General features: G+C 48.5%; 1 protein-coding gene across 1 annotated transcript in view; it reads right to left on the bottom strand.

The window, feature by feature from the left end:
- Positions 1 to 7,281: 7,281 nt before the first annotated feature.
- YPEL2 (yippee like 2) overlaps positions 7,282 to 26,158 on the bottom strand; it is a 31,785-nt gene continuing 12,908 nt past the window's right edge. The window contains exons 3-5 of the mRNA XM_030962713.1: positions 14,562 to 14,605; positions 13,711 to 13,819; positions 7,282 to 12,136 (exon numbers count right to left, since the gene is read on the bottom strand). Coding sequence (XP_030818573.1) covers positions 12,047 to 12,136; positions 13,711 to 13,819; positions 14,562 to 14,605 — 243 coding nt within the window. The 3' untranslated portion in view covers positions 7,282 to 12,046. The remainder of the gene's footprint in view (positions 12,137 to 13,710; positions 13,820 to 14,561; positions 14,606 to 26,158) is intronic.

Below are 26,158 nucleotides of genomic sequence, written 5' to 3'. Positions count from 1 at the left end.
TCCTCTATCTAAAGCAAATTGATCTTTTCACCCAATCTATCTGACAGATCTACCATTTAGTATTCAATTACCATTTCAAGAATAAAACCCGTTTGTGACGCAGACACCGGGAGCTCATGCTGGGGGCTGGTGTCTGCATCAACCCCAGGTCTCTGGAAGGCAGCAAAAAAACCCCTTGGAGCAGCTGCTGCCTCTGCTGTCTTCATCATAAATAAAACAAATGCGAGAACTGGAGAGATAATCAAGGAAAAAGCAAAATGTTCTGGTCAGGGCTGTGTTATGGGTGCAGGGTGGGCATGGAGGGGATGGATCAGCTCTGGAGGAACCTCCTTGGACTCTGCAGCTAAACTGTGACCACTTAAATGTTTACAAGTGAAAGACCTTAAACTGTTACTGGAAGGAGCACCAGCAGTGGCTCAGAGGGATCTCAAGCACGGCTCTCCAGGCTGGATTTGCAGAGATTTTGGGATGGGTTTGCCAAGGAAGGCCGGGCTCCATCCCGTGGGCGCCAATGACCCCACTGCCACGGCTGCTCCTCAGCAGGAGGCAGCTCCCAGCCTCATCCCAATTAATCATCTCCTAATGACTTGCTGAACTGGGAGGATTTCCTTAATTATACCACGCATTAGACTTTAATCAAGAAATCAATTTTTCACGCCCCCCCAAACCCGCGGGTGCGGGGAGGGGCCCGGCGTGTCCCTCACCCTGGCAGAGGGGAATTGTCAGTGGGATTTGGGAGCGCTGCGTGCCAGGGCTCCTGACCAAACCCAGCTGGAAGTGATTTAATTAAGCTCCCTGTGCTGCCCCGTGCCTGTGCCCTGCTCAGCCAGCAGTTTTGCTGTGTTTCCAGCCACCTGACACAGATGCCAGGCACGGCAGGGGCCCTCGTGTGCCGGCTTAGTGCTCATGTGCCCGGCTGGACACGCTGGGAAAGGATTTGTGCTTGCTGCAAGGTGGCTTCACCCACTCCCACCGAGACCAGCACAGCCCCTCGTGCACCTCCTGCCTCTGCAAAGCACCTGGAATGAAATATAAATCCTGGGGGTGCTGGGATCTGCTCTGGTGTGACACCGAGCTGTGACCCAAGAGAGAAGTTAACTCAATGTTAACCTCACTGTTCTGGTCCACTTTTCAGGATGCTGCAAAGCTGAGTGCAGCAAAGGGTTCATCTGAACCTCCTGCTCATTGGGGAGGATTGGTGATTATTCCTGGCCTGATCCAAACCCTGATCCATTTCCTCTTTCCCTGGTTTTGTTGGGATTCACCCCAGCCCAGCAGTGCCAGAGCCAGCGGCTCCTTGCAGGGGGATCCCACAGGATCTCTGGGGGTCTCACCCCAACCAGCAGCACAGCACAGCAGAGTTTCACAGCACAGCATGGCTCAGATTCTTTACACTGGATTAATTAATTACTGGGTGGGGTTTAATTCTCTCCCTTCTGAGGAGCTCTGGGTGGCAGAGCCAACCCCAGCCAGTTTTATTTTCCCTGGTACCATCCTTCCTCCCATCACTCCCAGCACAGATGATGAGGCTGCTGGGATGGGGCTGGGATTTCCAGTACCTGCTGCTTCTGTGAGGAACTAAAAATAAAAAAAAAAATCTGCTAAAAATACTGAATGATCAGGGGAAAAAAATGCTAAACCCCAGAGATCTCCTTGGGCTGCGAGGATTAATTTTAATTTCCCTTTAATCCGGACGCAAATTGTGACGTCACCGCTCAGCTCCATGGACAGAGCTGCAGATCTGCTTCCCCAACTTTTGGGTGCATTCCAGAGGAAAATGGACACACGACAAGCAGGAGGCCACAGGGCTCAGTGCAGGCTGCCAGAAATGTGTCCTAAATCCCATGGCTGCAGCTCCCAGTGTGTCCTTCCCCGGCTCCACACTCACAGCCAGGCTTTGTGCCTGCCCACAGCCAATTTTGGGGTGCTCTGATCCTGTACCCCACAGTGGGAAAGAGCAGAAAAAGGGACCAGAGGTCCCAGCTTACAGCCTGGACTTCTGAAAAACAAGATTTACCAATACTCTCACTTTTAAGGGAAGGAAAAGAGCGATCGGAGCGAGTTAATTTGTGTTAATTTGTTCCCCTCTCCCTCATCCCCACAGCAGGGGTGGGCTGAGCATCCTCAAACAGAAACTTTGCTCCCAGCTCCCCCACTGATCAAATGGATGCAAATATATGCATGAAAAATTTACATACAGAGCTTGGTGCTGGGAGGAAAACTCCCTTAATTCCCAGGGCATGGCCAGGGTTTGGTGCTCCCCCATGCAGCAGCTAAATCGGGGGGGGGGAATTTGGGGATGGAATGAGGCAGGAAGACATTTTGGGGTCCTTGGGCAGGAGGAGTTCAGCCTCAGGAATATTTTGAGCACTGAGGGCCTGTGAGCAGACAAGGGCTCATAGTCTGGGGTGTGATTTATGTGCAGCAGCACATAAACACCTGAAAAGGGGTCTTTGAAAACACCTCAGACTCCACCACAACGCTGCTGCTGTGGGGCTCCACGTGGAAAAATAATAAGGAAAATGAAATGTAAGCAATTCCTTGAAAGCTGCTCCAAATGTGCTTTCAGTCCAGGAGTGCTCAGGGAGGCAAGTCAATATTTTCCTGGAGAGGAAACGCTGCTGTGTTTACACCTGGTGCTGCTTGCTCTCAGTCCTGCTCAGTGTTTGCCCAGGGCAGGATGTGGGGAAGAATTCAGGGTTTGTGTGGAGGAAGCTCTGTGGTTTCAGGAGCTGCAAGGAATCTCTTTTCTGGGTCGTGTTCCTGTGAGTCTCAAACAAGGGGCTGCTGTTGGGCTGGGGCTGGGCAAGGTGGATAAAACCCAAATATTTAATTCAGCAGGGCCCAGCCTGCAGCTCTGATCTGCAGGACCCTTCCCACGTGGTGGCTTTGCTCTGCTTTTTGGGAAGATTCCTCATGGCTGCCTTTAAGATTTCCTCCTCCAAGTGCTTGAAGGCACCTGACCCAAAATTTGCTGTTTGTGCCACCCTCCTGTGGCACATGTGACATCCCCGTGCCTGGCACAGTGGAATGGAGACCCATGGGAATGGGAATGAGCCCTGCAGCACCTTCCCTTTGGGGAAAGCTGTGTCTGAGCAGGTGAAGGCTGTGCATCCTGGAGATCCCACCCAAATCCTGCACCCTTGGGTCCCTGGCACAGCCACTGCCCTCTCAGAGCATGGAGCAGAGCTCACCCAGCCCAGGGTGGGAATCTCCACCAGAAAAACTGACACCACTCCAAAAATGGTGGCCAAAATGGAAATATTTCCCTGGGATATGAGAGGATGAAGCCACTGCCAGCTCCCTGGAGCTGGAGGTGCCTCTGTGATCCCTTTGCTCACCAGCTTGGAAAGGAGCACAGAGCTCTCCCCTTCCCAGCACCCAACAGCTGCCAAAGGTCAGGATTAAGCTCCACAGACCTTGGCAGGGGTTGGTGCAAAGAAATCCCCTCCAACACCTCGGGAATGTCTGGGCTGAGCTTCACCTCCTCTCACTCCTTGGAGATTGGGGTGGTTTGGCTGGGCAGAGCCTGGGGGGGACGTGGCCAGGCTCCCTGTGCCACCAGGATCTGCTCCAAATCTGCCCCCACGAGCCCTTAATCAGCTTCCACCTGGGATTAGCTCAAACATTCCCAGCCTCTGGTTCAAAATAGCTTTTCTTGCTTGTGGGCAACTAATCCAAAAGGAGCCCTGTCCCCGTTAGCCAGCAGCTCCAGCAAGGGTGGGGTTTTCCTGAGGCTTGAACCTTGCCTGGTCCCCAAATAGTTTTGGATTGGGACCCTCGGGCATGGAATGCACAAGTTCAGAGCTGGGTTGTGATGGGGATTCATAAAAGCAGCTTCAGTAAATCCTAGCAAAGCCTGGCCTGATCCAAGGCAGGTACAAAGAGCACAAGAGCCCAGTTTGGGCTGAGTTATTTGTATTTTGGGGGAAATTCAGGTTTGGCACAAGGGATTTCACTCAGGAGCTCACAGACCCTCCACTGCTGACAGCAAATAGAACAAAAAAAAACCTCCCTGTGTATCTGAGGCCACCAGGACCTGGGGATGAACTGGGTGAAAAACCAGCCCCTTCTGCAGGATGGATCCCAGAGCAAAGAACTGCTGAAAACCCACGGAAAAAAAAAATCCCTTGCCACAGCACCCAGAGGAGCAGGCAGGCTGGGAAGGGACGTGCCAGCAGCCACATCCCCAAGTGCAGCCGATGACGTGGCTGTGATTTAATAAAGGACATTATTAGTGCCCTGCTAATGGCTCCAGGCGCCGGCAGGGAGCTGGCCGGCTGCTGGCAGCTCCCAGCCCGGGAGAGCTCCTTCCCACCAGGCTGCTAAAGATTCAATTCACCTCCACGAGCCTGCACAAGGATTTGCATCAAGAGTCTCCCATCACAGCCTCCTCCTGCTGCCCCCAGAGCCGGGCACACGGAGCCACAGCAGCTCAGCACCAGCTCAGAGCCTGCAGTCAGACAGAAATCCCAGCTCAAATTAAAGATAACACAGCCTCAGCCCTTCAGCCACTTCATTTCCTCCCCATAAAACCTGCTCCCACCTGGCTCCTTCCCACTGAACTGAGCAGCAAAACCCAGCTGAGGTTCCAGCAGCATCACCACTCCAAAAAAAGCTCCCTCCCAGCAAAAATACCTCCAGAAACCAGCAAAACCTGGGGGCTGGGGGAGGCACTGGTGATGGGCACAGCTGCTGGCATCAGTGGCCTCTCAGCCATCACTCCTGGTGTTTGCCCACCCTTTGCAGTGATTGGGGTGTTGATGAGCTGCCCTGGGGGACACAAGGGCCCCTTGCCTGTCAGAAATTGATACTGACTGCTGAGGTGTTCATTTTTTGTGTGCTCAGAGCAGGAGTTTTGGCTGAGCCCCCATTCTGTGCCACGAAGGCTCTGCTGCTTCCCCCTGGTTCAGGCAGCATCTGCACCACGGTTCATCTCCAGGCTGGAAACGTCAAAAAAGAAAAATCCCTGTGAGGCAGAGATGGAGCAAATCCCCCATTTCCACAGGGTGAGACCTCTGCCAGCAAAGGCACTTGGCAGAGCTGGGGAACCCGCGTCAGAGCTGCACCCTCCCGTGCTCCAGCTCCTCCAGCACCAGGGCTTGCCTGGGAGAGGCCCTCTGTTTCTGTCTGAAACCTCCATAAAAATAGCACAATGATGGGAAAATCCTTGTCCAAGTGGAAAAGAAAACACCAGCCTGGCTTTCACGGGGAAGCAGAGCTCTATAAAAGCCTCCTATAGCATTTGCTGTTTCTGTCAGGCGTCCAAAGCCTCGCTCAGAGCCCTTCACCAGGGGCACAGCTCCACGGGGTGAGGTCGGGCCCTGGTAAAGGATTTTATGATTTTTTTTTCCCCCAGCATTTCCCTTCACCTCATCAGAAGTTTCCATACATTGGGAACAAACGTCTGCAGGAGCTTTCCCTGTGGAGCAGCGCGGGGCAGCCCCCGCCGGGAGCAGCTGCTTGATCCCGAGCCATAAATAACAGCCCAGCCTGGAACAGCTCCATGAGTTTGGGGTTTTTTTTTTCACAGAAGTCGAGCTGGTGATGTCTGTCACCCCCTGTCCCTGCTGTCCTTCCATCTCCCCCATTGCCTGCCCTGACAGGGCTGATCCTCTTTACAGGCTGGGGGTGCCCTGATGGATGGAGGGATTTAATCCTGGAGAGGTTTAATCAAAGGTGCCCGTGCCTGGACAAAGTTTGTGCTCACAACACCCCCCGGTTCCCCAAAACAGAGCAGCACTCTGTGGTTTTTTGGGTCACATAGAGAGGGGTGGCAGCAGGGCTCTGTTATTTCCCCCAGAGCCCCCCCAGGGGTGACAACGTTCAGGTGACATTTCCCTCGTGCCTGCCCCGTTTCTGTGGGACATTTCTCGGTCAGCAACAGAGAACGGCCTGGGCTTTATTTATACCCCAGCCTGGAGCCGGGTAAAAATATCCCCGGCGTGTTTGGCAGCCTGAAGGCGCTACTGTAAATCCTCCTCGCTGTCAGCCAGAAATGCGCTCGGAGGGAGCCGGGTCCCGCTGGGAAAGGAGGCGCTGGGGGAAGCCCAGGGGCACCGTGAGGCTGAACCCCGAGGGCAGGAGGAGCAGAGGAATCGAGTGAAGCCACGGAGCAGCAGCTGGCAGCATCCCTGCATCCCAAAAAGCCGCCTGGGAAGCAGAGCAGGAGTGTCAGATTGCTCTTGAACCGGGATTAAAGGCCACAGGCGCTGCTGTATTTTTAGCTTCGTGATCATCCTTTGGGAAAAAAAAATCCCTCATTGTGGTGGGATGGGAGAGGAGCCGGGAGCTGCCCCAAGCTCGGCCCCACCTGCTCTTTATAGCCCGTCCTGTGGCCACGGGGAAGGTCACGGTGACCCGGCAGCGCCGTCACCTCGCGGGGACTGGGGATCCATCCATCCATCCATCCATCCATCCATCCATCCATCCATCCATCCCTCCATCCATCATCCATCATCCATCCATCCATCCATCCCTCATCCATCCATCCATCCATCCATCCATCCATCCATCCATCCATCCATCATCCATCCATCCATCCATCCATCCATCCATCATCCATCCATCCATCCATCCATCCATCCATCCATCCATCCATCCATCCATCCATCCATCCATCCATCATCCATCCATCATCCATCCATCCATCCATCCATCCATCCATCATCCATCCATCCATCCATCCATCCATCCATCCATCCATCCATCATCCATCCATCCATCCATCCATCCATCCATCATCCATCCATCCATCCATCCATCCATCCATCCATTCATCCATCCATCATCCATCAATCCACCCATCCATCATCCATCCATCCATCCATCATCCATCCATCCATCCCTCCATCATCCATTCACCCATCCCATCTGCCTTGGCCTTTCCCTCCTCCAGGAATCCCCAGCTCCTCTCAGGGGCAGCTCTGGGGCCGTGGACCCGAGCTCACTCCCAGCTCAGGGCTCTGAGTTCAGCCCCTGGGCTGTCCCCAAACAGGGTTAAGTGGCTTTTTTGGTCCAGCAGGGAATTAAGGGCACTCAGCAGCACAGGGCACAGAGGGCACGGGGACAGGGCCGTGCCACCTGCAGCAGTGGATGAACAGGGATTGCATCCTCCCATCCCAAAATCCCAAATACTGCACTGCCTTCCACCTGGCTGAGGTGGAGCAGCAGGAATTGCTGTTTCCCATTCCCTGGATTGGGATGAAAATCTCCTTTGGGATGAAATCCCCTGGATTTCAGGGCTTTGCACAGAATAAAGCAGAAACCTGGACCAGCAGCTTTAGTACTTGAAAATTTTATTTTCTCAAATGAGCACCAACACATATTGTAAATATGACAAACAATACGCCTCCCTCTAATACTGAAGAACTATATACAATGTACAAATACATGAAAAGGTGAAAACCAATTATCTGAAAACAAACAATTGCATTTATGACTGAAGCAAATGACCTGAAAGAATATGCCAAAAAAAAAATTAAAATAAGATCAAAGAAATAAAAATATACACAATTTGTAAACACAAGAGCATCCATAGACAGGCTGGTATTGGAAATATTGTCCTTAGTTTTGTCAGTGGGGAAAGCATTCCCATTTCCTTAGGAAGAACAAAACAAAGGATACACACAGTTGTAACGATGAGAACAGCTTATTTGTGGTTGTACCTTACACAATGCCATTCTGCTTGCATTTAAATATGTTGATTTTTGATTTTTTTTTTTTTTCTGAATTCAAGATGATTTCGTTTCCCCTCTTCTGCTTGTTCTTTTTCACCAGGATTTCTGCAGAAAACCTCTGTCTAACCTGATTGTTTCTGAGCACTGAGGCCTCTCCCGTAGTGGGAAGAGCTCCTTCCCACTGAGCTGAGCTTGGTGTTTGGTGTCCCCTCTTCATCCCAAAACTGCTTTACCTGGAAGCTCCTCCCAAAGCAGGGAAGTGCAGTGAAATGCATGATTCACACACTCTCACAGAGCAGCCAGAAAAATGCACACAGAGAGAGAATTCTCACTTGATCATCACGAGAACAACGGGGTTTGTTTGGCGGGGCTGGTTCTGTTCCTGTGGGGTTTGAAGTTCTCCAAACCCAGAGAATTTAAAGAACCTGCAGCAGTTCTTGAACAGCTCCTTGCTCAGCAAAACACATCCAGTGCTTTGTGCTGTTGGTCCACTTTGGGATAAACAAGAGACCAAGTGAAATAAAAACAAAGGAGGGTGAGAAGGGGGGAGATTAAAGACAGCAAGGAGAACAAATTAAATGAACTTTACTGCCAAGAGAGGTAAACTTTTACTCTAATTTGTTATGTAGCAGCCTGGTTAAAAACAAAACAAAACAAAACAAAACAAAACAAAAAACAAAACAAAAAACAAAACAACAAAACCTCCCCTCAAAAATAAAAGCAGGATCCAAAGATTTGTGGTTTAGGTTAAAATCAGCATTGGGTTCAAAGCTCCATCCTCCATCCCTGCGAATCTGAGGCTGCAGCTCCAGAGCTTCTCACTCCAGCCAGCACTGGTGCCAGGGAAATTCCACACCTGGATTCCACAAACCAGGGAAAAGTGGGAGCCCCAGGGGCTCTGGGGGATTCCTGCTGGGAGCAAAGGGGCTCTGGGCTCCAGGGAAAGGCAGAGGGGAACTGGAGCCCTCCTGAGTGCCTGCAGCCCCTCCCAGCCCAAATATCCCCCCTGTCCCCAGCCCAGCCACCAAATCTGGCAGCTGGGAGTCCCCTCCCCTGCCACATCCACAGGAAACACGGATCCACTTCAAGAGGACAAATTAGGATTTTTGTTTCCCTTTAAACATATTTTCCAACAAATACAGAAGGAAACAGGATCATCATAAACAACAACGATAACAAAAAAAAAAGTGCTCTCAGGGAGGGGCTCTGAGAAAACAGCACCAAATATATTATTTCTTTAAAAAAAATTAAATATTATTTACAAAAGTATATTTCACAAGGTAACGTCTGGGGGTTATTTTTTCTGCTTTGTATATATTATCATCTGACTATTTCTTACAGGGGTCAGGATTTCACACCAGACAATCCACCAGAGCAAAAACAATTTAAAACTTACTCAAGTCTGAGCTTTGGGGTACAGGGGGGGGATGTAAACTCAAGGGTGCTCACAGCTGCCCAGACACGAGGCTGGACACCAAAAAAAGGAGGAAAACTCAGTGCTGTCCCTGTTTTCCTGAAGCTGCTGCCCATGGAAAGCAGCAGCTCCCACGGGCCACATCTCCCCTTCTCCTGGGAAAAGCCTGGCTCAGCTCAGCAGGGAAGTTCTTTGGTTATCTCTGAGCGTGTCACTCTGTGCCACCAGCTCTGCTCCCCAACTCCTGCCAGCCCCAGCTGCCAGGGCAGTCAGCAGCCAGCTGAAGCTCCTCGTGCTCCCTGCACAGGCCCCTTCCTCCTCTCGGCCACCACAGCCACTGCCCGGGAGCTCTCTGGTGCTGGGACAGGCACAGCCACGCTGGGCTGCACCAGGGCTCAGGGCCAGGCTCTGAGCACCAGACTGAACAGGACAAAACCAATTAAAAGCAGATTAAGACCTCGCCCTATTCAAGCTTGCACTGGTTGCCATGAAAAGCCCAACACCTGTGACCAGTAAAAACCAGCCAGGTCTGATGGAGCATTGTCCTTTTTTGTCCCCAGTGAATGGATAAAACCATTTCCACCTGGCTGGCATTTCTCAGAGCAGTTCTCTGCACAGCCCTGCCTTTTACTTTGCTTTTTGATCCAAATACCAACATCAAACCATGAGCCTTGCGTGCTCTTCTCAGCCTCACAGGATTTGGGATGATCCCTTACCTCTCCCAGCTCCTTTAAAGGCTCTGTGGAGAATAAAGAGCTCTTTGAAGAACAGGAATTGCTTCCCACTAGTCAAAACCCAATAAATTGCCATGGATCCTCAATGAAAGGACAGGGAGATGGCACCAGGTCAGTGCCAGAGTCCACAACACAGCAGGTGCTGTGGGAGTTTTGATTTTTACTGGATTTGTCACCGAGGGAATGAGGCTGGCAGAAGCAGAGACAATCCAAAACAAAAGCTGAAGCAATTGTTACACAGCCAGAGCAGGAGGGTGAGGGCAGAAGCCACCTCTGGACAGGTTGGTCACAAACTCCATCCCCTGCAGGAGCCCGGCCACCTCACCTCAATTCTCCAAGGCTGTCAAGAGCAGAGCTTGGAGAGAAAAAAAACAACCTCTGCTTCATCAGGTTTGGCTTTCAGCACAAGGATCCAACCCTACATTCCACCCTGACCCTTCAGGAGAGTCTCTGTTCCCATTCCCTGCCAAGTGAGCACCAAATGACTCCTCCACAGCGCGCTGGGATCTCTCAGGGCTGGGGGGCAGTGACTGCACATCACAGCTCCAAAGCTTCTGCTCCATAAGGAGCCACCACCCCCTGCACAACTCTCCTTCCTTCCTTCTGCATTAAGGAAGATTTCCCTCCATGCATTACCCTACTTGAAAGAATTCTGCCAACAGAAAGGAACAATTCACTCGGGGAGAGACAGAACGAACTCAGCTCGATAGTCCTGGGTGATGCACCAGACACTGGCTGGGCTGCTGCAGAGCAAATTTCTCATTTCATTGTGGCCTGACACAGCTCCCCTGGCACACAGGGCACCCCTTCCCCACCACCCCCCTGGGAAGGTGCTCAGGAATCACCAGGGACAAATGAAAACGGGAAGGACTCGTTGTCCCTTGCAGTTCTGACACCCACATCCACCCCTCAAGGCATGGATCATTCCAGGGCTGCTGGGAAGATGCTTCATTTCTTTTTTTCTTTTTTTCTGTTTTCCTTTCCCATTCGCCCCGTGCCTGCAATGGGCTGCTGGCAGTGGGGAAAGGGGGGAGGATACCTCAGGGATGAAATATCCACCTGTGCAACACAACTGCCACAACTCAGCTCCCTCCTCGCCCCGTTTCTGTGCCAGGCCCCCCCAGTGGAGCCTGGCATCCAAGGAAAAGGTTCTGTAACAGCATTTTCCTCCTTGCACTTGTGAAAGATTGGTAAAACACCACCAAGGGTGCTCAGGGGAGGCCAGGAAACCCAGGGGCAGCCTCTGTCACTGTTTGTCCCCATCCTCCTCTATGGAATTTCCCCCTCCTTGCCTCACACGTGCCTTTTTTCACCCCTCCACATTTTCTAGGCTGCAGCTCCAGCCTCCTTGTGCCTGAAGTGGTTTTCTCCTTCTCTCTGAAGGGCTCACAGGTCAGGATTTGGTTTCTCCAGCCTTGGGGATGCTCCCCATGGCCGTGCTCAGCTGGGACCTTCAGCCTCCCTGCCCTGAACCAGCGAGGAAAAGGAGAGGCAGGAATCTCTCCAGCCCCCAGCCCTGCCCCCTGCAACAAGGAGTTCATAAATAGCAAACAAAACCCAGATTGTGGGGGGAACTGGCTCAGCCAGCTCAGGCTGCAGCTCCACCGATGGATTCAGAGAGAAAACACAGCCACGAGGTAACTTCTGTCCTTTCACACAAGGAGACATTCCTGTGTCCTTCTTAGACAAGTGGATATTTCTGTATCCATTCAGACAAGTGGATATTTCTCTATCCATTTACACAAGTAGGTATTTCTCTGTCCATTTAACAAGGAGATGGTTTCAAGCCTTGCTTACCCAGGACTGAAAGGAGAAGCACAGCATCACCCTCTGATGGTTCCCCTGCAGGCCCCACCCCTGTCCCACCTTCTCCTGCCCAACCTCGGGGTTGGCACCGGCTGGGAGGTGCCAGGAGAGCCCAGGCCAGGCTGGGTGGAGCTCTGGGCACATGGAATGGCTGTCGGGCATTCGGTGCATTCTCTGAGCCAACAGAACAGAGAGAGAAGCAGCCAGGGTCAACTCACAAACAGATACAAAGCAAAGAGACAGAGAGACAGAAATTTAGAGGCCAGTCACCAATAAAGATGGAGAAGGGTGTGAAGATGCTCCCGGATTGCAGAGCCTCTAAATGCATGGAACCAAGCGTTCAGTCACTCTCTCACTCTTGGGTACAATGTTCGGTTGGATGGCATCTCTGGCACTGCTGGGCCGGGCTCTGCTCAATCCCAGCCGTTGTCCTTGATCATGTGAGCTAGTTCAATGATGTATTTGCCTTCTTTATACTTCTGGCTGCTTTCAAAAGCATGTTCCTACAATGAAACCAGGAGCAGAGTGAGACTGAGGGGGTGTTTGGTGGGAATCAGCTCAAGGATCAGATTTGGGAATGCTGGTGCCTTCCCACAGAGACAACTGCAGGTCTTCCTGGGGGCTCTCAGGAAATTGTGAGGGAAAAAAATCTTAAATCCTGCTTCTGGAATCCCAAATTCTGCTTCTGGAATCTTAAATCTTGCTTCTAGAATCTGAAATTCTGCTTCTGGAATATAAAATCCTGCTTCTGGAATCTTAAATCTTGCTTCTACAAACCTAAATTCTGCTTCTGGAATATTAAATCTTGCTTCTAGAATCCGAAATCCTACTAATGGAATCCTAAATAGTGAGTCTAGAATACTTCATCCTGCTTCTGGAATCTCAAATCCTGCTTCTGGAATATTAAATTCTGCTTACGGAATCTTAAATCCTGCAATATTAAACCCTGCTTCTGGAATCCTAAATCCTGCTCCTAGAATCCCAAACCTTGAGTCTAGAATACTAAATTCTGCTTCTGGAATCTGAAATTTTGCTTCGAGAATCCTAAACCCTGCTTATGGAATCCTAAACAGTGAGTCTAGAATACTTAATCCTGCTTCTGGAATCTCAAATCCTGCATCTGGAATCTTAAATCTTGCATCTAACAATCCTAAATTCTGCTCCTGGACTATTAAACACTGCTTCTGGAATCTTAAATTCTGCTTCTGGAATCTTAAATCCTGATTCTGGAATCTTAAATCTTGCTTCTAGAATCTGAAATACTGGAATATTAGACCCTGCATCTGGAATCCTAAATCCTGCTTCTAGAATACTAAATCTTGAGTCTAGAATAAGAAATCCTGCTTCTGGAATCCTAAATCCTGCTTCTGGAATCCTAAAGCCTGATTCTGGAATACTAAAGCCTGATTCTAGAATCCAAAATATTGAGTCTAGAACACGGAATCCCACTTCTGGAATCTTGAATCAAGTTTCTAGAACCCTAAATCCCAGTTACAGAATCTTAAATCCTGCTTCTAGAATCCTAAATCCTGTTTCTAGAACCCTAAATCCCACTTCTTGAATTCTAAACCCTGCTTCTAAAATCTTAAATCCTGCACCAGTTCAGGCACTGGTGAAAACATTTGGACAAAATGATGTGGGCCTCCAGAAGCAGAAATTAGGATGTAACGTTGGATTTTATTGGAAGATAATTGAATTTTTGAAGAGCAAACAGATAAAGTCGTGTTCAACAGCATTTCCAGTGGGGAGGACACAGGATTAATGGAGCATTCTGTTATTCTGATAACATCTACCAGAGTAATAGAAAAAAGACAGTGTGAACCACAGGACTGAAATTATCCTCATTTATGTTAAATGTCACTGAGGGGCACCCACCAAAACCAGGTGTAAATAAAATAAAGTTAGTGAAAATAAAACCACACTAAAGCTGATTCTCTAAATGCAACACACACAAAGGCAGGAGGAAACCAGATGGTGACAGATGAAAAGCTGCATTTTGGGCTCCCAAAATGACCTTTCCACCCCCTCAGCTGCAGCAAAGCTGCCCAGGGGCAAAGGCAGGGACACAAATACTCACATATTTCCAGCCCAGCGTGGTTTTGCAGTTTTCACAGTAAATATCTGCCACGGCGTGCAGTCCTGTTAACAACACTCGCTCCTCTGCAGGGCCACAGCCCACGTTCACTCTGGGACAAAGCACAGATGCTCCATTAGTGCCTTCCCACATCAGGATGCTCCAATGAAGCTGGCAAACATTTCACTGCAGCGTTTGAAAACGCGAGCAGGAGGTTCTGAGTTTCCCAGCTGTGCCCAAACAAAGCTCTCTGGCAGTTCCAGAGCAGAATGAAAAGGTAAAATGGGATTTTTATTCAACTAAAAAACTCAATGAAAGCTTTGAGCAGGAGATTAATAACACTCTAGTCACTTGTGCTAATTAGGCATTTGAGAAAGGTTTTCATTCTCAAATTGGTAAAATGGTACTTTTACTTTCCCAAATGGAAAATTGAAAAATGTGACTGAAATCAGCAGCTCTGCTGAAAGCCAGACCAGCAGTGACCTCTCCAAAACTATTTCCAGTCACTGAGAAAACTATATTCAGTTTTTATGAAGTGCATATTTAGATATCATCTCTCTCCACATTTACAGAACTCTGGTTACTGGTCCCACTCCATCCTGGGAGAGGAGAATGACTCAGCCATGAGCTCTGATTTCCCAACCCGATGACGAAAAAATTCACCTTTTCCTTGCTGCTTATCTGAAACCCCTGCACGACTCAAATATGAATCAGGGGCTATTTCTGCCTCTTTCTCCAGCCATGTGCAGGAAGCTCCCCTCTCCCAGGCAGAGCTTTTCTGAAGGAAATTGGGTTTTTTTCCCTTTTCCAGGACGGTTTTGTTGGATCCCCCCCGGCGCGCGCGGGGTACTCACACGGAGTTGAAGAGGTAAGCTCGTCCTTGGCTGCCCTGGAAGGACTGCAAGGCAAGAAAACAGAGCTCAGCTGGCTGCTTGAGAGGAAAGAGGCAACTGTTCTCCAGCTCCAACAGCTGCCCTTTTCACAGGGTACACCTGGAACTCCAGTGATTTCACACTTCTGGTGTTTATGAACTTCACTCCTCAGCCTCACCTGAAGGCTGCACAAATGGGTTTGTGTAGCCATGGTATTTTCTGAAAAATCCTTTCCTGAGAGTTCTTCCTCCTGAGAAGCTGAGAGGCCTCAGGAACAAAATGTAAACATTGATTATCTGCTGCTGTGGAATGCAACAGGTGCATCTGTGATTGGTCTCATGTGGTTGTTTCTAATTAATGGCCAATCACAGTCCAGCTGGTTCAGACTCTCTGTCCAAGACAGAAGCTTTTGTTATTCATTCTTGCTTTTCTATTCTTAGCCAGCCTTCTGATGAAATCCTTTCTTCTATTCTTTTAGTATAGTTTTAATATATTACATATAATAAAATAATAAATCAAGCCTTCTGAAACACGGAGTCAAATCCTCATCTCTTCCCTCATCCTCAGACCCCTGTGAACACGGTCACAGGCTTGAATCTCTTTTCAAACTAAATTTGTGCATGAATTGTGAATCTCTTTTCAAACTGCCCTTGTGCATGAATTGTGAATCTCTTTTCAAACTGCCCTTGTGCATGAATTGTGAATCTCTTTTCAAACTGCACTTGCACATGAATTCTCCTTGGGAACTGGCCACTGAGCTGCTGACCCGAGCTGAGGGACTGGGATGTGTCTGTGCCAGGAGCTGCTCCACACATCCCACAAAAGGCTCAGCCCTGAGGTGTGTGCAAACCTCACATTCCCACTGGGAGAGCCTCAGGAACTGGGATTAAACCCAGCAGGAGATGGAGATGGACAAGAGAACCACAGAGCAGCCAAAGCAGCCCAGACAATGCAGGCACATCCTCAGGAGCACCATGGGAAGGCAGAGTTTGGGGGATCAGGGATCAGGATCCAGCCTGGCAGGACACTGCAGGCATTCCCAGCACCTCCCAGTGTGCCACATCTGTGCCACCAGCCTGTGACAGTGCCAGGCTGACAGGCACCAAGTGCCACCTGCATTTTTAATGTGCTTTGACAGGCACACACTGAATTAAACATTTGGTGCTTGTGAGCTGGGCTGGGCTGTCTGTGCACGGGTTACCTTGTGGGACACCTCAGGGAATGGCTGCACCGAGGGCCTGGGAAAGTCAAAAATCAGCTTTTCTGGACCATTTACTGCTCCACTTTGCACCTCACCAGGAACCTTGGAATGTTGAGTGGTTTTCTGAAAATGATTTCAGACCAAAAACCCTTAAAAGGAAGGACAGAATTTTGATGGAAAAGAGAAACACTCATGTTTTACCTCCAGGCCCTCCAACAATGGTCATTTATTTGGTTAAGAGCAACCCCACATCACACAGAACAATCTCTGGGGGGTCTCTGCCCTCCTTCCATCACCTGCCCAGTGAAGAGGCAGCCAAAGCCCTGACAGCTCCTTGGGAAGATCCCCAGCTGCAAAAGGATCCTTCCCATGGAGCAGAGGCACCTCAGAGGGCAGAAACGCCCCGGGGCACCGGGCAGGGAGCCAGAGCCAGCAGTGCCTGTGAGGTCTGCATGGCACAGGGGCTCTGCCAGCTGAAATTCCTGCCTGGCACACAATCCCTGCCTCCTGGAGGGATAACTGCTCTGCAGAGGAATCTGAAGCCCAATATTAGCTGCCACCCAGGGCACAGCAGAGCCCCTGTGGATGCAGAGAGGATGCCTGAGGCACTGGGATATCTCTCTGACTCAAACAACAGCAGTGCCCTGAGGGTTTCCTCTTTTCTTGGGGAGCAATTCAACAGGACACACGGCTCAAGCATGTTTGTGTAATTGCATTTATGAGAGAAGCTTCTCCCAACCCCTCTGCAGCACTCAGGCTCTGTGTTCCTGCTGCTGGCAGAGCCCAGGCTGAGCCAGCCCGGCCGCCAAACCCAGCCTGCCCCATCCCAGGGAGCTGGGGGCAAAGTGGGATCCCGAAAAACGATTCCCTGCTCAGGAAGGAGGCTCCAAGCCAGGGAGAGCAGGAGGGCACTGCCTGTCCCTGCTGCAGGGCTGGGATAACTGGGGAGGGCTCAGGGATGAAGCACAAAGTCCCACAGACATGTGTGTGCCACCAGAGCAAAATGCAAGCAGATGAAGCTCTCTCACCATCCAGTCCTTGCCTGTAAATACTTCTCCAAAAACACCAAAAGTGACTGAGTTTGCCAATAACAGCAACCGTGGGAGCAGAGTTTTTATAGGTACAGAAATAGGTTTTTCTGCTCCTGCTGTACAAAGGTCTGTCTTTAATCAACAACAACCCCAGGCCCATCAGCTGTGCTGGGGCTCCCTGGACATTGCTGCACTCCCAGAGGTGCCTGCCCTTCCTCCCAGCTCAAACCAAGGCTTGGGGGTATCTAAGGGTGGTCACTGGAAAAAAAAAAATTCACATTATTTACTCCCTGTCCAAGCAGAGTTTTCAACAAACCACTGCTCAGCTTTCAGTGCTGTCTCAATAATCACCCTCCAGCCAGCAGAGGATTTGGCAGAACACATAAAAAGAAGGGAGAGAAGTCTGGTAACCACAAATTCCCCAGTGCATTTGTCCTCTGCAGGACTAAGCTGGCTGTGTCTTTACAAAGGTGGCACAGGCAGCTTTTATCTGAGTGCTGTAAGCTGAGCATTCCTGGAGATGTTCCTGCTCTTTGGCACACCAGAAAAACTGGCATATGCTGTAATGGGAACTACAAAATCAGGGAAAAAAAATAACCCAAACAGGTATATTTATACACAAGCAGATGCTCTTGTATTTGTTTTTGTTGCTTTGTTTGTTTATTTAAGAGCCACACAAAGATTTCCACAGCACACTTGATCTGCACTGAAGTGACAGCCAGCAGCCAGACCTACTTTCTGTGCTCTGCATGTTCCCTGTGCAGATTCTCCTGATGCACATTCAGAGGTGCAGCCCAATCCCCCTCCCACTGAAATCCAGACTCTGAAACAGCTCCTGGCATCACTTTCCAGCTGAGAGAAATGGAAAGGATTTTCTGTGGCTGTTTCCCACTGGAAGCTCCACATGTGGTGTCAATATAACCTGGCACGAGTCTGAGCACCAAGATGTGCCCCAAACCCAATTTCCTTGTGCTCATGCATTAATCCCAATTCCCACCTGCTGCTTTCCAGCACCCCACACCAAGCTCAGCCTTTGTGGCACCTTTCAAGCCTGATCTGATTTAATTTGATTAAAAAGATGAGCCCTGGAATGCGTAGCAGGGAGAAAAAGGGAAAATAAGAACCGTGCAAATTCCTGCTGCAGATTCCATAAAAACTGTGCAAATTCCTGCTGCAGATTCCACGCTCTCCAATCCAAGCACCCCTCACACCACACTCAGCATTTCCCAGGGGAGCAGCAGCTCGATTGCTGGTCCCTGAGCCCACAGAGCCCTCTCAGGGTTCATTAATCCCACCTTGCTCTCCTCACACGGGGGGCAGGCCATGATCACATTAAACAGATTCAATTTTGCTCTGATGCCACCAGACACAGACACAGACACAGGAACAGGTTCCATTACTGCACCTCGTGCCCAGATGTGACCTTCCCCTGCTCCAGCTGCATTCCTGAGCTTGAATTGAGTTTTACCACGGGTCCTTAATGCTATTTAAAGCCCAAAGTCGATATGGAATCAGCGGACCAAACTCATCTCTGAAATAATTCAATTAATTCAGCATGGCCTTTATTCCCCTGCAGTTTGTGCTGCTGTGCAAAAGCACAGGGAATAACCAGGATCTGCTGCATTCCAGGCCCAGAACAGCTCCACATTTTGTGGCTCAGGTTGTGCAGGAAGGTGCACAGATGAAAGGCTTTTTGTCTGGTTTTATTCTATTTTATGCAATGGGAATATCATTGCAATTTTTTATTCTGCCTCCCAGGTGTTGATCCAACCCCCAGCCCTAGTCCAACCTACAAGAATCCTTGTGCTCTGAAATCCCAGGGTTCCAGTGCCATACAACAGCCTCCTGATCCCTAAAACCCTTGGGCAGATTTAAGGAATTCTTAAATGGAAAATTTAAGGAATTCTCATTTTAAAATTCTTTTCAATAAAGACATTTTTGGTCCGCTTTGGTTTGGTTTTCAAAGGGAGATTCTCTCATACTCTCACATTTCTAGGTGATGGAGCCAAGAAAAATCCTGATTTTCACAAGATTCCCAAAAAATGCTGAAATATCACGAAGCACAGTGGACAGCCAGAATTATCCCTGGAGTGTCAGTGCTGCCCAAGGGATGGAGGGATTTAAATGGGTCAGGATCCAGGGGCACATTCCCAGTTATGAATCCATACCCAGAGGGCAGGGCAGGGGATTTCTCTCAAAGGGGAAATTTTATATTTCAGTTGGAGAAAGAGAATTTCTTCTGAGGCTCTGCAATTAGTGAGGAGCAGCACTCAGGGAAATAAAAATTCCCTAAAATCGAGGGGGAGGTTTTTCCACAAGCACTTGGATTTCCAACACAGATAAAAACACTGCTCTGCTGAGCTAAATCCTGAGCCAAACCTTACAAAAATGCCAAAATTCACAGAATAGCTGCAAACTGCTCTGTCCCCTGGTCCCCCCCGTGCCTGCCAGGCTGTCCTGACTCATTTCAAGCCCAACACTGAATTTTCCCTCTGTTATCACAAGCCCTGTGCTATTCCCCCCTCCTCCCTGAAGCCCTGGGCTCCTGGACTCTGCTCTTATTTATTTTTAAATGAGTTTCCAGCTCACAGACTTCAAAGTGAAATTTCAAAATGCAAATGGCTGAGGGCACAAACTACTGAAGGCAAATAAAAGAAAAACCCATCAGATTTACGACTTCCATAAAACTTCACAATATTTTGGGGCTTCTCTTGTGATTTTCACAGCCTCTGGTTGCTGCTGTGCTTCAAAACTTGACTTTGAGATGAAAAAGGATGGAAATACTGTGGGGAGAAAGAGCAGATGGAGTGTTTACTTGTAAAAGCAATTACTCCAGTTTATTTAGAGAAAAGCAGAGCAGAAATGTGGGATTGTGAATCCCAGGAGAGCAGGGAGCCTGGGCACTGCTCAGCCCTGATCCCTGCACCAACATTCCCAGAGCTGGGATGGGTTTGGCACCCCTGGCACTTCAGTCACCATCTACATTTGGCATGAAGAAGGGCAATATGGAGAAAATTTTGTTATTTACTGTGAAAAACCACAGCAGGTCACAATGAAGGCCTTTCTGGGTACACAGGGATGAAAAATGTAATTTTTGCTGTGGGTTTTATCCCCCACTTTTGAGTGCTGCTGTTTTCCTCTAGGCTCAAAGCATCCACCCAATCCAGTCATTTGAAAAAGCAGTGGCAGGGGGAGAATAAAGCCTTTTATTTCCACATTAATTATTGCCGCTGCATGGGTTTTGGAGATAAACACAGAGCTGGGATGGAAGATGGAAAGTGCTAATGCAACAAGTTATTTAATTAGCAGCATAATAGTGAGTGTCCACGTATCAGTGGAGCACTGTTTACCACTAATGCAGCCCATAATAGCAGCAATGCTGACACTGAGGGCAGACTGGCTTCTCAGCAAAAGCAGATTTGGCCAGGGCAGCAGCTCCCCTGTGTCCCTGGGCAAGACCCACTGCAGGGAAATGAAGTCACCAAACACCTCATGGCTGAGAATTTCACCATTTATAGAAATTCTCATTCATTTGTTAATCCATCACTTAAATTCTCAATATTTGTGTCTTGTCAAAAGAAGTTTTGATACTAAAATTTAATTTATTATTGAAGATTTGTCCTCAGAGCTGAGCTGCAATCAGATTTTAATTCTGATTTTAAATCTCCCCAATTCCAGGTATCCAGCCTCAGTTTCTACCTTTGTTATTGCTGCTCATCCCAACAGCTGTGGTTCCAAGGTGCATTTTAGGAGAGGAGAGTGGGCAGAGTTTCCTTTCTGCCTGAGCCTCAGTCCTTGCCCATTCCAGCCCTGCTGGATGAGGAAAGCTGCAGAGGATTCCTGCAGGGATGTGCTGCTGCCTGCCAGACACAGCAGCTCCCCCCGAGCACATGTGAGGCCCTCAGACAGCATTTCCTGCTGCTCTCAAATTGAAATTATCCCCAGGCACTCCTCAGGGTCCTCTCCCCAAAGGTGGCAGGTGGGAAAAGCCCCCCCCGTGCTGCCCCCCTGGTTTTGTGTGATTAAATTACAGATTAAACCAGAGCTCTGTGTTGTTCCTGGGCTGCTCTCACAAGGAGAAATCAGATTAAAAGCACACACCTGCAAGGGAAATTCCCAGGGCAGCTGCTCCCAGGAGCAAGCCCTGGGTTCTGCTGGAATTCCCTCCTTTTGCAAGAGCTGAAGCTCCCAGGAGGGCTCAGACCTCACCAGCTCCCAGCTCCAGTTGTTGAGGATTTGCAGCAGCTGCAGCAAAAACCCCTGATGATTCAACTGTCCTTCCTCCCTGGCAGCTCCCTGGATAATAAATGGGAACAATATTTCATTTATGCCCAGGTCATCAATTCTAAGGCAGAGGAAGCAGCAGATGAAAGGAGAGCTGTTTCCATGAAGAAAGTGATGGATTAGAAAAATCCATTTTTACCTTGTCCCTCCTCCTTGACAGGGAATTCTAAACTCCTGTGATTTATTACCTTTTTCCTCCTTCTTTTGGAACAGAATGAAATATTTTAAAAATCACACAGCAGTTAATTGCTGCATAAACACAATTATGCAAGGAGGTACAAATTACCTTGGGCTTTTTCTGTTAAACAGCAATATCCTGGCTAAATGAAACAACCTGATCCTGACTCTCTCCAATCCCATTATGGACAGCAGGATCTCAGGGAACACTGGCAGGGTAAAGCCCAGAGGAAGCAATTCCACAGGACAGCAGGATCACATTGAAGTGGATGGATTATAGACTGGGCACCACAAATTCTCCTTGCCCAGCTCGGGTTTCACATCCTGACTTCTCCCTGCAAAGGGCACTCCTTGTTTGTTTGTTCCCTCCCAAGCACGGAGCTGAGGGACTCAAATAACAGCCCCAGACCCTCTGCCCTCCTCATGCCAACACCAACCTGCCCAGAAAGGGTTCTGGGCATGGATTTGTCTGGAAAATTCGAATTAAGGCTGCATCTCCTGCTGAGAAGCTGGAGGAAAAGCTCTGATGACACATTGTTCTACTGAGCACTGCAATCCTCTCGACCTGCAATTTCATTTTAAACTTCATGGAAGCCAAGAATTACAAGGTGCTTTTCCCCCCTCACGTTCACAGCACTGAAATGGGAGCTAAAAAATCTCCTAATGACTTTTCCCGGAGCTGCTTTGCTGTTTATCACTTACTGCTCCAACTCTAATATTTGCAATTAAGAGCAAGCTCTGAATAATGCCTGGAAGTGGCAAATTCATTAGGGAACAAGAGCTGGAAAGGAGGATCCAAAAGCTACTGGACAGCTTCTAGAAATGTGCATAAAATGGATAAATCTGGTGCATGAAGAGCTCCCAGCAAATAAATGAACAGAAGATTTCTGTGCAGGGCTGAGCCACTGAGACTGATACAATTATGAAATGGGGGAGCTGAAAAGATGCTGCTGTGCAGAGCCTGAGGCTGCAGCAGTGAGACCAGCTCTGTTTCCATCCCTAAAAAAGAGACTGAAATGCTAAAAATGTAGAAGAGAACCACAAAAATTATGTGAAACTGGAAAAAAATCAGATTGCACCATGACAGAGCTGAATCTGTTTAGTCTGTCCAAAAACTGATCAAGAGTGACTTTGGTTACTGCAGACCTTTTACAGGAGAAGAGCAGGGACTGCTGATGTATTTTATTAGCAAAAGAAATAAAATCATGGCCAATGACAAGAAGCACAAGTCAGACAAATCTAAATTCAAAGTCTCTGATTTTTAATAGTAAGGATGATTAACCACTGGGAAAAAAAATGACCAAAGGGAGCAGTGAATTTCCCCTCCTGAAGTCTTCAAATGGAGACTAAATGCTTTTCCTGAAAGAATTGCTGCAATCCTGGTGAAACCCACTGGCCCATGCCCCAGAGGAGCTCAGGTGTGAGGATGGGATGGCTCCTCCTGGCCTTCAGAGCTCATTACTGTGAGCTGGGAACTTCAATTCATATTTGGGAAGGAACAAGACCTACTTTAAAGCAAGAATAAAATCTGTGTAATGAAAACCAAGAACTTTACCCTTGAGAAGGGAATACCCCTCTCACCTCATACACTGGTTTTTCCTATGATGGAAATGCAGGATTTTCATCAGACATGTCTTGGACATTTATTAAATGCCTCTTTTTCCATTAGGTTAAAGATTACCTCGTTGTAATTTCACATTTATTGCTCTACCTTGTGTGCATGCTGCCCTCACCCAGCAAATAACTTCACATCTTCAAAGTGAACTGAACTACAAATATCAGCTGGTTCCTGAGAAGTCAAAGCCATAAAGAACATTAAACACTGCCTTGTCCACATGAAAGAAAGGAAAAAAAGCAAAGAGCCAAACCAAAACCCCAAAAACTGCTGCCGCTTGCACGAAAACCCCAAAAACTGCTGCTCCTTTCACCAAAAAACCCCAAAACTGCTGCTCCTTGCACCAAAAACCCCCAAAACTGCTGCTCCTTTCACCTGTGCGTGGTGCCCCAAACGCTCCCAAGCAGCTGAATTCATCCACAGCTCCTGTGGAAGCACCAAAGCCTCAAATCCTTTTCAGATCCTCCAGCTGCAAGATGGAGCACAGTTTGATGCTTTCCACGAGCCATAAATCTCCCCAAGAGCTGCTGAACCACCAGGCTCAGGCTCCAGCAGCCAGGAAAGAGAGAGGCCACAAGGATTGGGAGGGAATTTTCCCGATCATCCTCCCAGCTCTCGGCTGAGAAGATCAAAAAGAGCTTCTCAGTGCTCCCTCATTAACAGCCCGGCCCCAAATGAGAAAGTCAGGCACACAGGAGTCCTGGATTTTTCCTAAATTCTCAGCCTGGAGGAGCTGCAGCCTTTTGTGCTGAAGAATTTCCCATTCATGTTCAGCTGAGGTTCCATGCAGACATCAAAGGAAAACATTAAATTTCCCCAGCAAGCCTCGGGCTAACTTCAGAGGATACATCACTGAGTAATGTTTAGCAGTTGGATCACAGTTAATTCAGGGAAAAAAAAGAAACTGCAGGACGCCCACAAGACATTCTCCACATATTTCCATAATCAGGGACATTTCTGCTGAATTACTGCTCACATAGCACAAAAAATCAGCACCCAAGACACTCAGTGGCATCTCTGGCCTGGATCTTTCTGCTCTTGTTCCCATCCTCCTTTAAGTTCATGTGGATTCCAACAGAAAGAGCTGAAATAACTCAGAGTAGGTAAAAATCAGCATCACCCCTGCCAGTTTGAAAACTTTGTTTAACTTTACTTGGTAAATGTCTTATTTTGTTGGCTGTTCCCCTCAGGCCCCAACAGAAAATGATGTAAAAGAAAAACTCCTGTGTCTCCTTCCTGGAGACATTGATGATGAATATATATTTTTCTCAAACATTCTAAAAACCATGGGATGTTGTGCCTGTAACAAGAAGTACCTTTCACTTATTTTTTTGGCATTGAAATATGATTTTTAAGTATGGTTGCCTGGCACAGTGATTTTGTTTTTACATTAAAACAAAAGAGGACTGGGACAGCCTGTACTAATTTGGAGGAGCAGAAAGGACCTGCTCCAAAACCCTCCAAGCAGCATTTCAGGTGGGGAAAAAGAAGAACAAAGGCATCCAGTGACTTCCTCAAGGTCACACAGGAATCTGTTGCAGGGCAGGGTTGAGTTCCCAAAGTCTCAGCCCACTTATGCACTGGAAAAAGCAGTGAAACAAGAGTATGTACTAAATTTGGCACAGCCTTTTAAATGATGCATTGCTCCAAGGGAACAAGAACCTCCACTCATGCTAAGCCAGACACCAAAGGAACACAGAAAGGAAAACTACTCACTCCACCCAATTTATCTGATCACCTTAATATTTCCTAAGTCAATAAGGCCTTTCTTGGCCAGACAGTCCAACCTACAATTTAGATCCTGTTACAAAATCAGACACACTAAACCACTTTCTCCCTCAGGCTGCAGGAGATAAAAGGCCAAGTAAGCAACATTTTGGTCACTGGCTTCATGTAACAGCTTTGGATTTTCTTAAAAGTCTCAGCATCGATTGTTTTCTTTAAATAGCAATGGTTTATTGAGAAACCTTCCACCCCTTTTAAAGCACAAGGTTTTCCTGAAGTAGAGAAAGGAGCAAAAAACTGCCCTGCCAAGGCATATTTGTCTAAGAGTTTTGGATACCTGGTGCTGGCAAAACACTTTTGAAGCCAGAATTAAGTTAACACTTGTGCTGAAGGGCTGAGAGGGGAAAACTTGGGAGATGGAGAGGGAATGAAACAAGAACAATCCTGGGATTCAGCTCCAGTTGTGTTTCATCCAACAGCTCCAGCCCAGGCTGCAACTTGTGAGCATCCAGAGGAGCTAAAAAGCTCCTGGAGTGCAGAGCAGCCCAGCTCTGCTGTGGTCTCTGCACCGCTCAGGGCAAAAGGAGCACAGGAATTCATTTCACGGAGGCAAATCCCCAGCACCCTGCTGTTACATAAAAGCCTGCTTTGTGGGGAATGGTTCCAAGGATGGAGTCATTTGGGCTGCCTGGATCCCATGGCACAGTCAGGTTCAGGATGAGCTGCAGCTGCTCCCATTTTTGCAGAGTCTCCCACTCCCTTTTCCATCCCTGTTCCTCCCTTTTCCTCTGCCACGTTTCCATGTGGGAAAGCAGCACGGCAAACTGCAGTGCCTGTTTCAGGGATATGAGCATAAGGCTGTGATGAAAGGACTGAAACATCTCCCCGAGCCCTTCTGCACACTGAGCTCAAACAGATAAAAAAGCCACTATTTCAGTTTGCCTGGGGAAGTTCCTCCACATTTGGAAGCCCCTTGAGGCAGGGACTGCCCTTCTGCTCTGTCAAACACCACTTGTACAAGCCACGATTGCACAACGACTTTTATAAGGTTTCCAATTATACAAAGAATGTGTTTTCATTCATGTTTACAACCCTGAGAAACAAACCCTGAAACCCCAAACCCTCTGCATTCAAATTCCATGACCTGCTGGTGGTTCCACCAGCGATGTGGTCCCAACTATTAATTCACACCTTGGACTAGAATGAACTTTTAGAAGGAGCAGGTCCCAGAGCACACTGGAATTAACACTTCCAAAAGTCACATTGTGCTTCCCTCCTTTCCCTCTCCTATCCGTATTTTAGCAGTCAGCATTCCTGGGCAGCTTCTGGGCTAGAAGCTCAAATTCCAAGCAGTTGGCAGCACTGGCACTGCCCTGCTGGAAGCTCCTTAACCTGCAGAGCTGGCTGCATTGGAGCACGGACCTGGAACAAGGAGGGCAAGGAAGCATCAAAGGTGAAAGCACTGGGAATGTACAGCCTTGTTTTAACTTGGCTGGGGACCAGCTGTGTCAAGAAACAAAAGCAGAGCACAAACTTGAATCTACTG

Source organism: Camarhynchus parvulus, chromosome 19, assembly GCF_901933205.1.
Source record: "Camarhynchus parvulus chromosome 19, STF_HiC, whole genome shotgun sequence".
Taxonomy (NCBI): Eukaryota; Metazoa; Chordata; class Aves; order Passeriformes; family Thraupidae; genus Camarhynchus; species Camarhynchus parvulus.
Note: the sequence above shows the minus strand (reverse complement) of the source record. Positions and strands in the feature narration are given on the sequence as shown.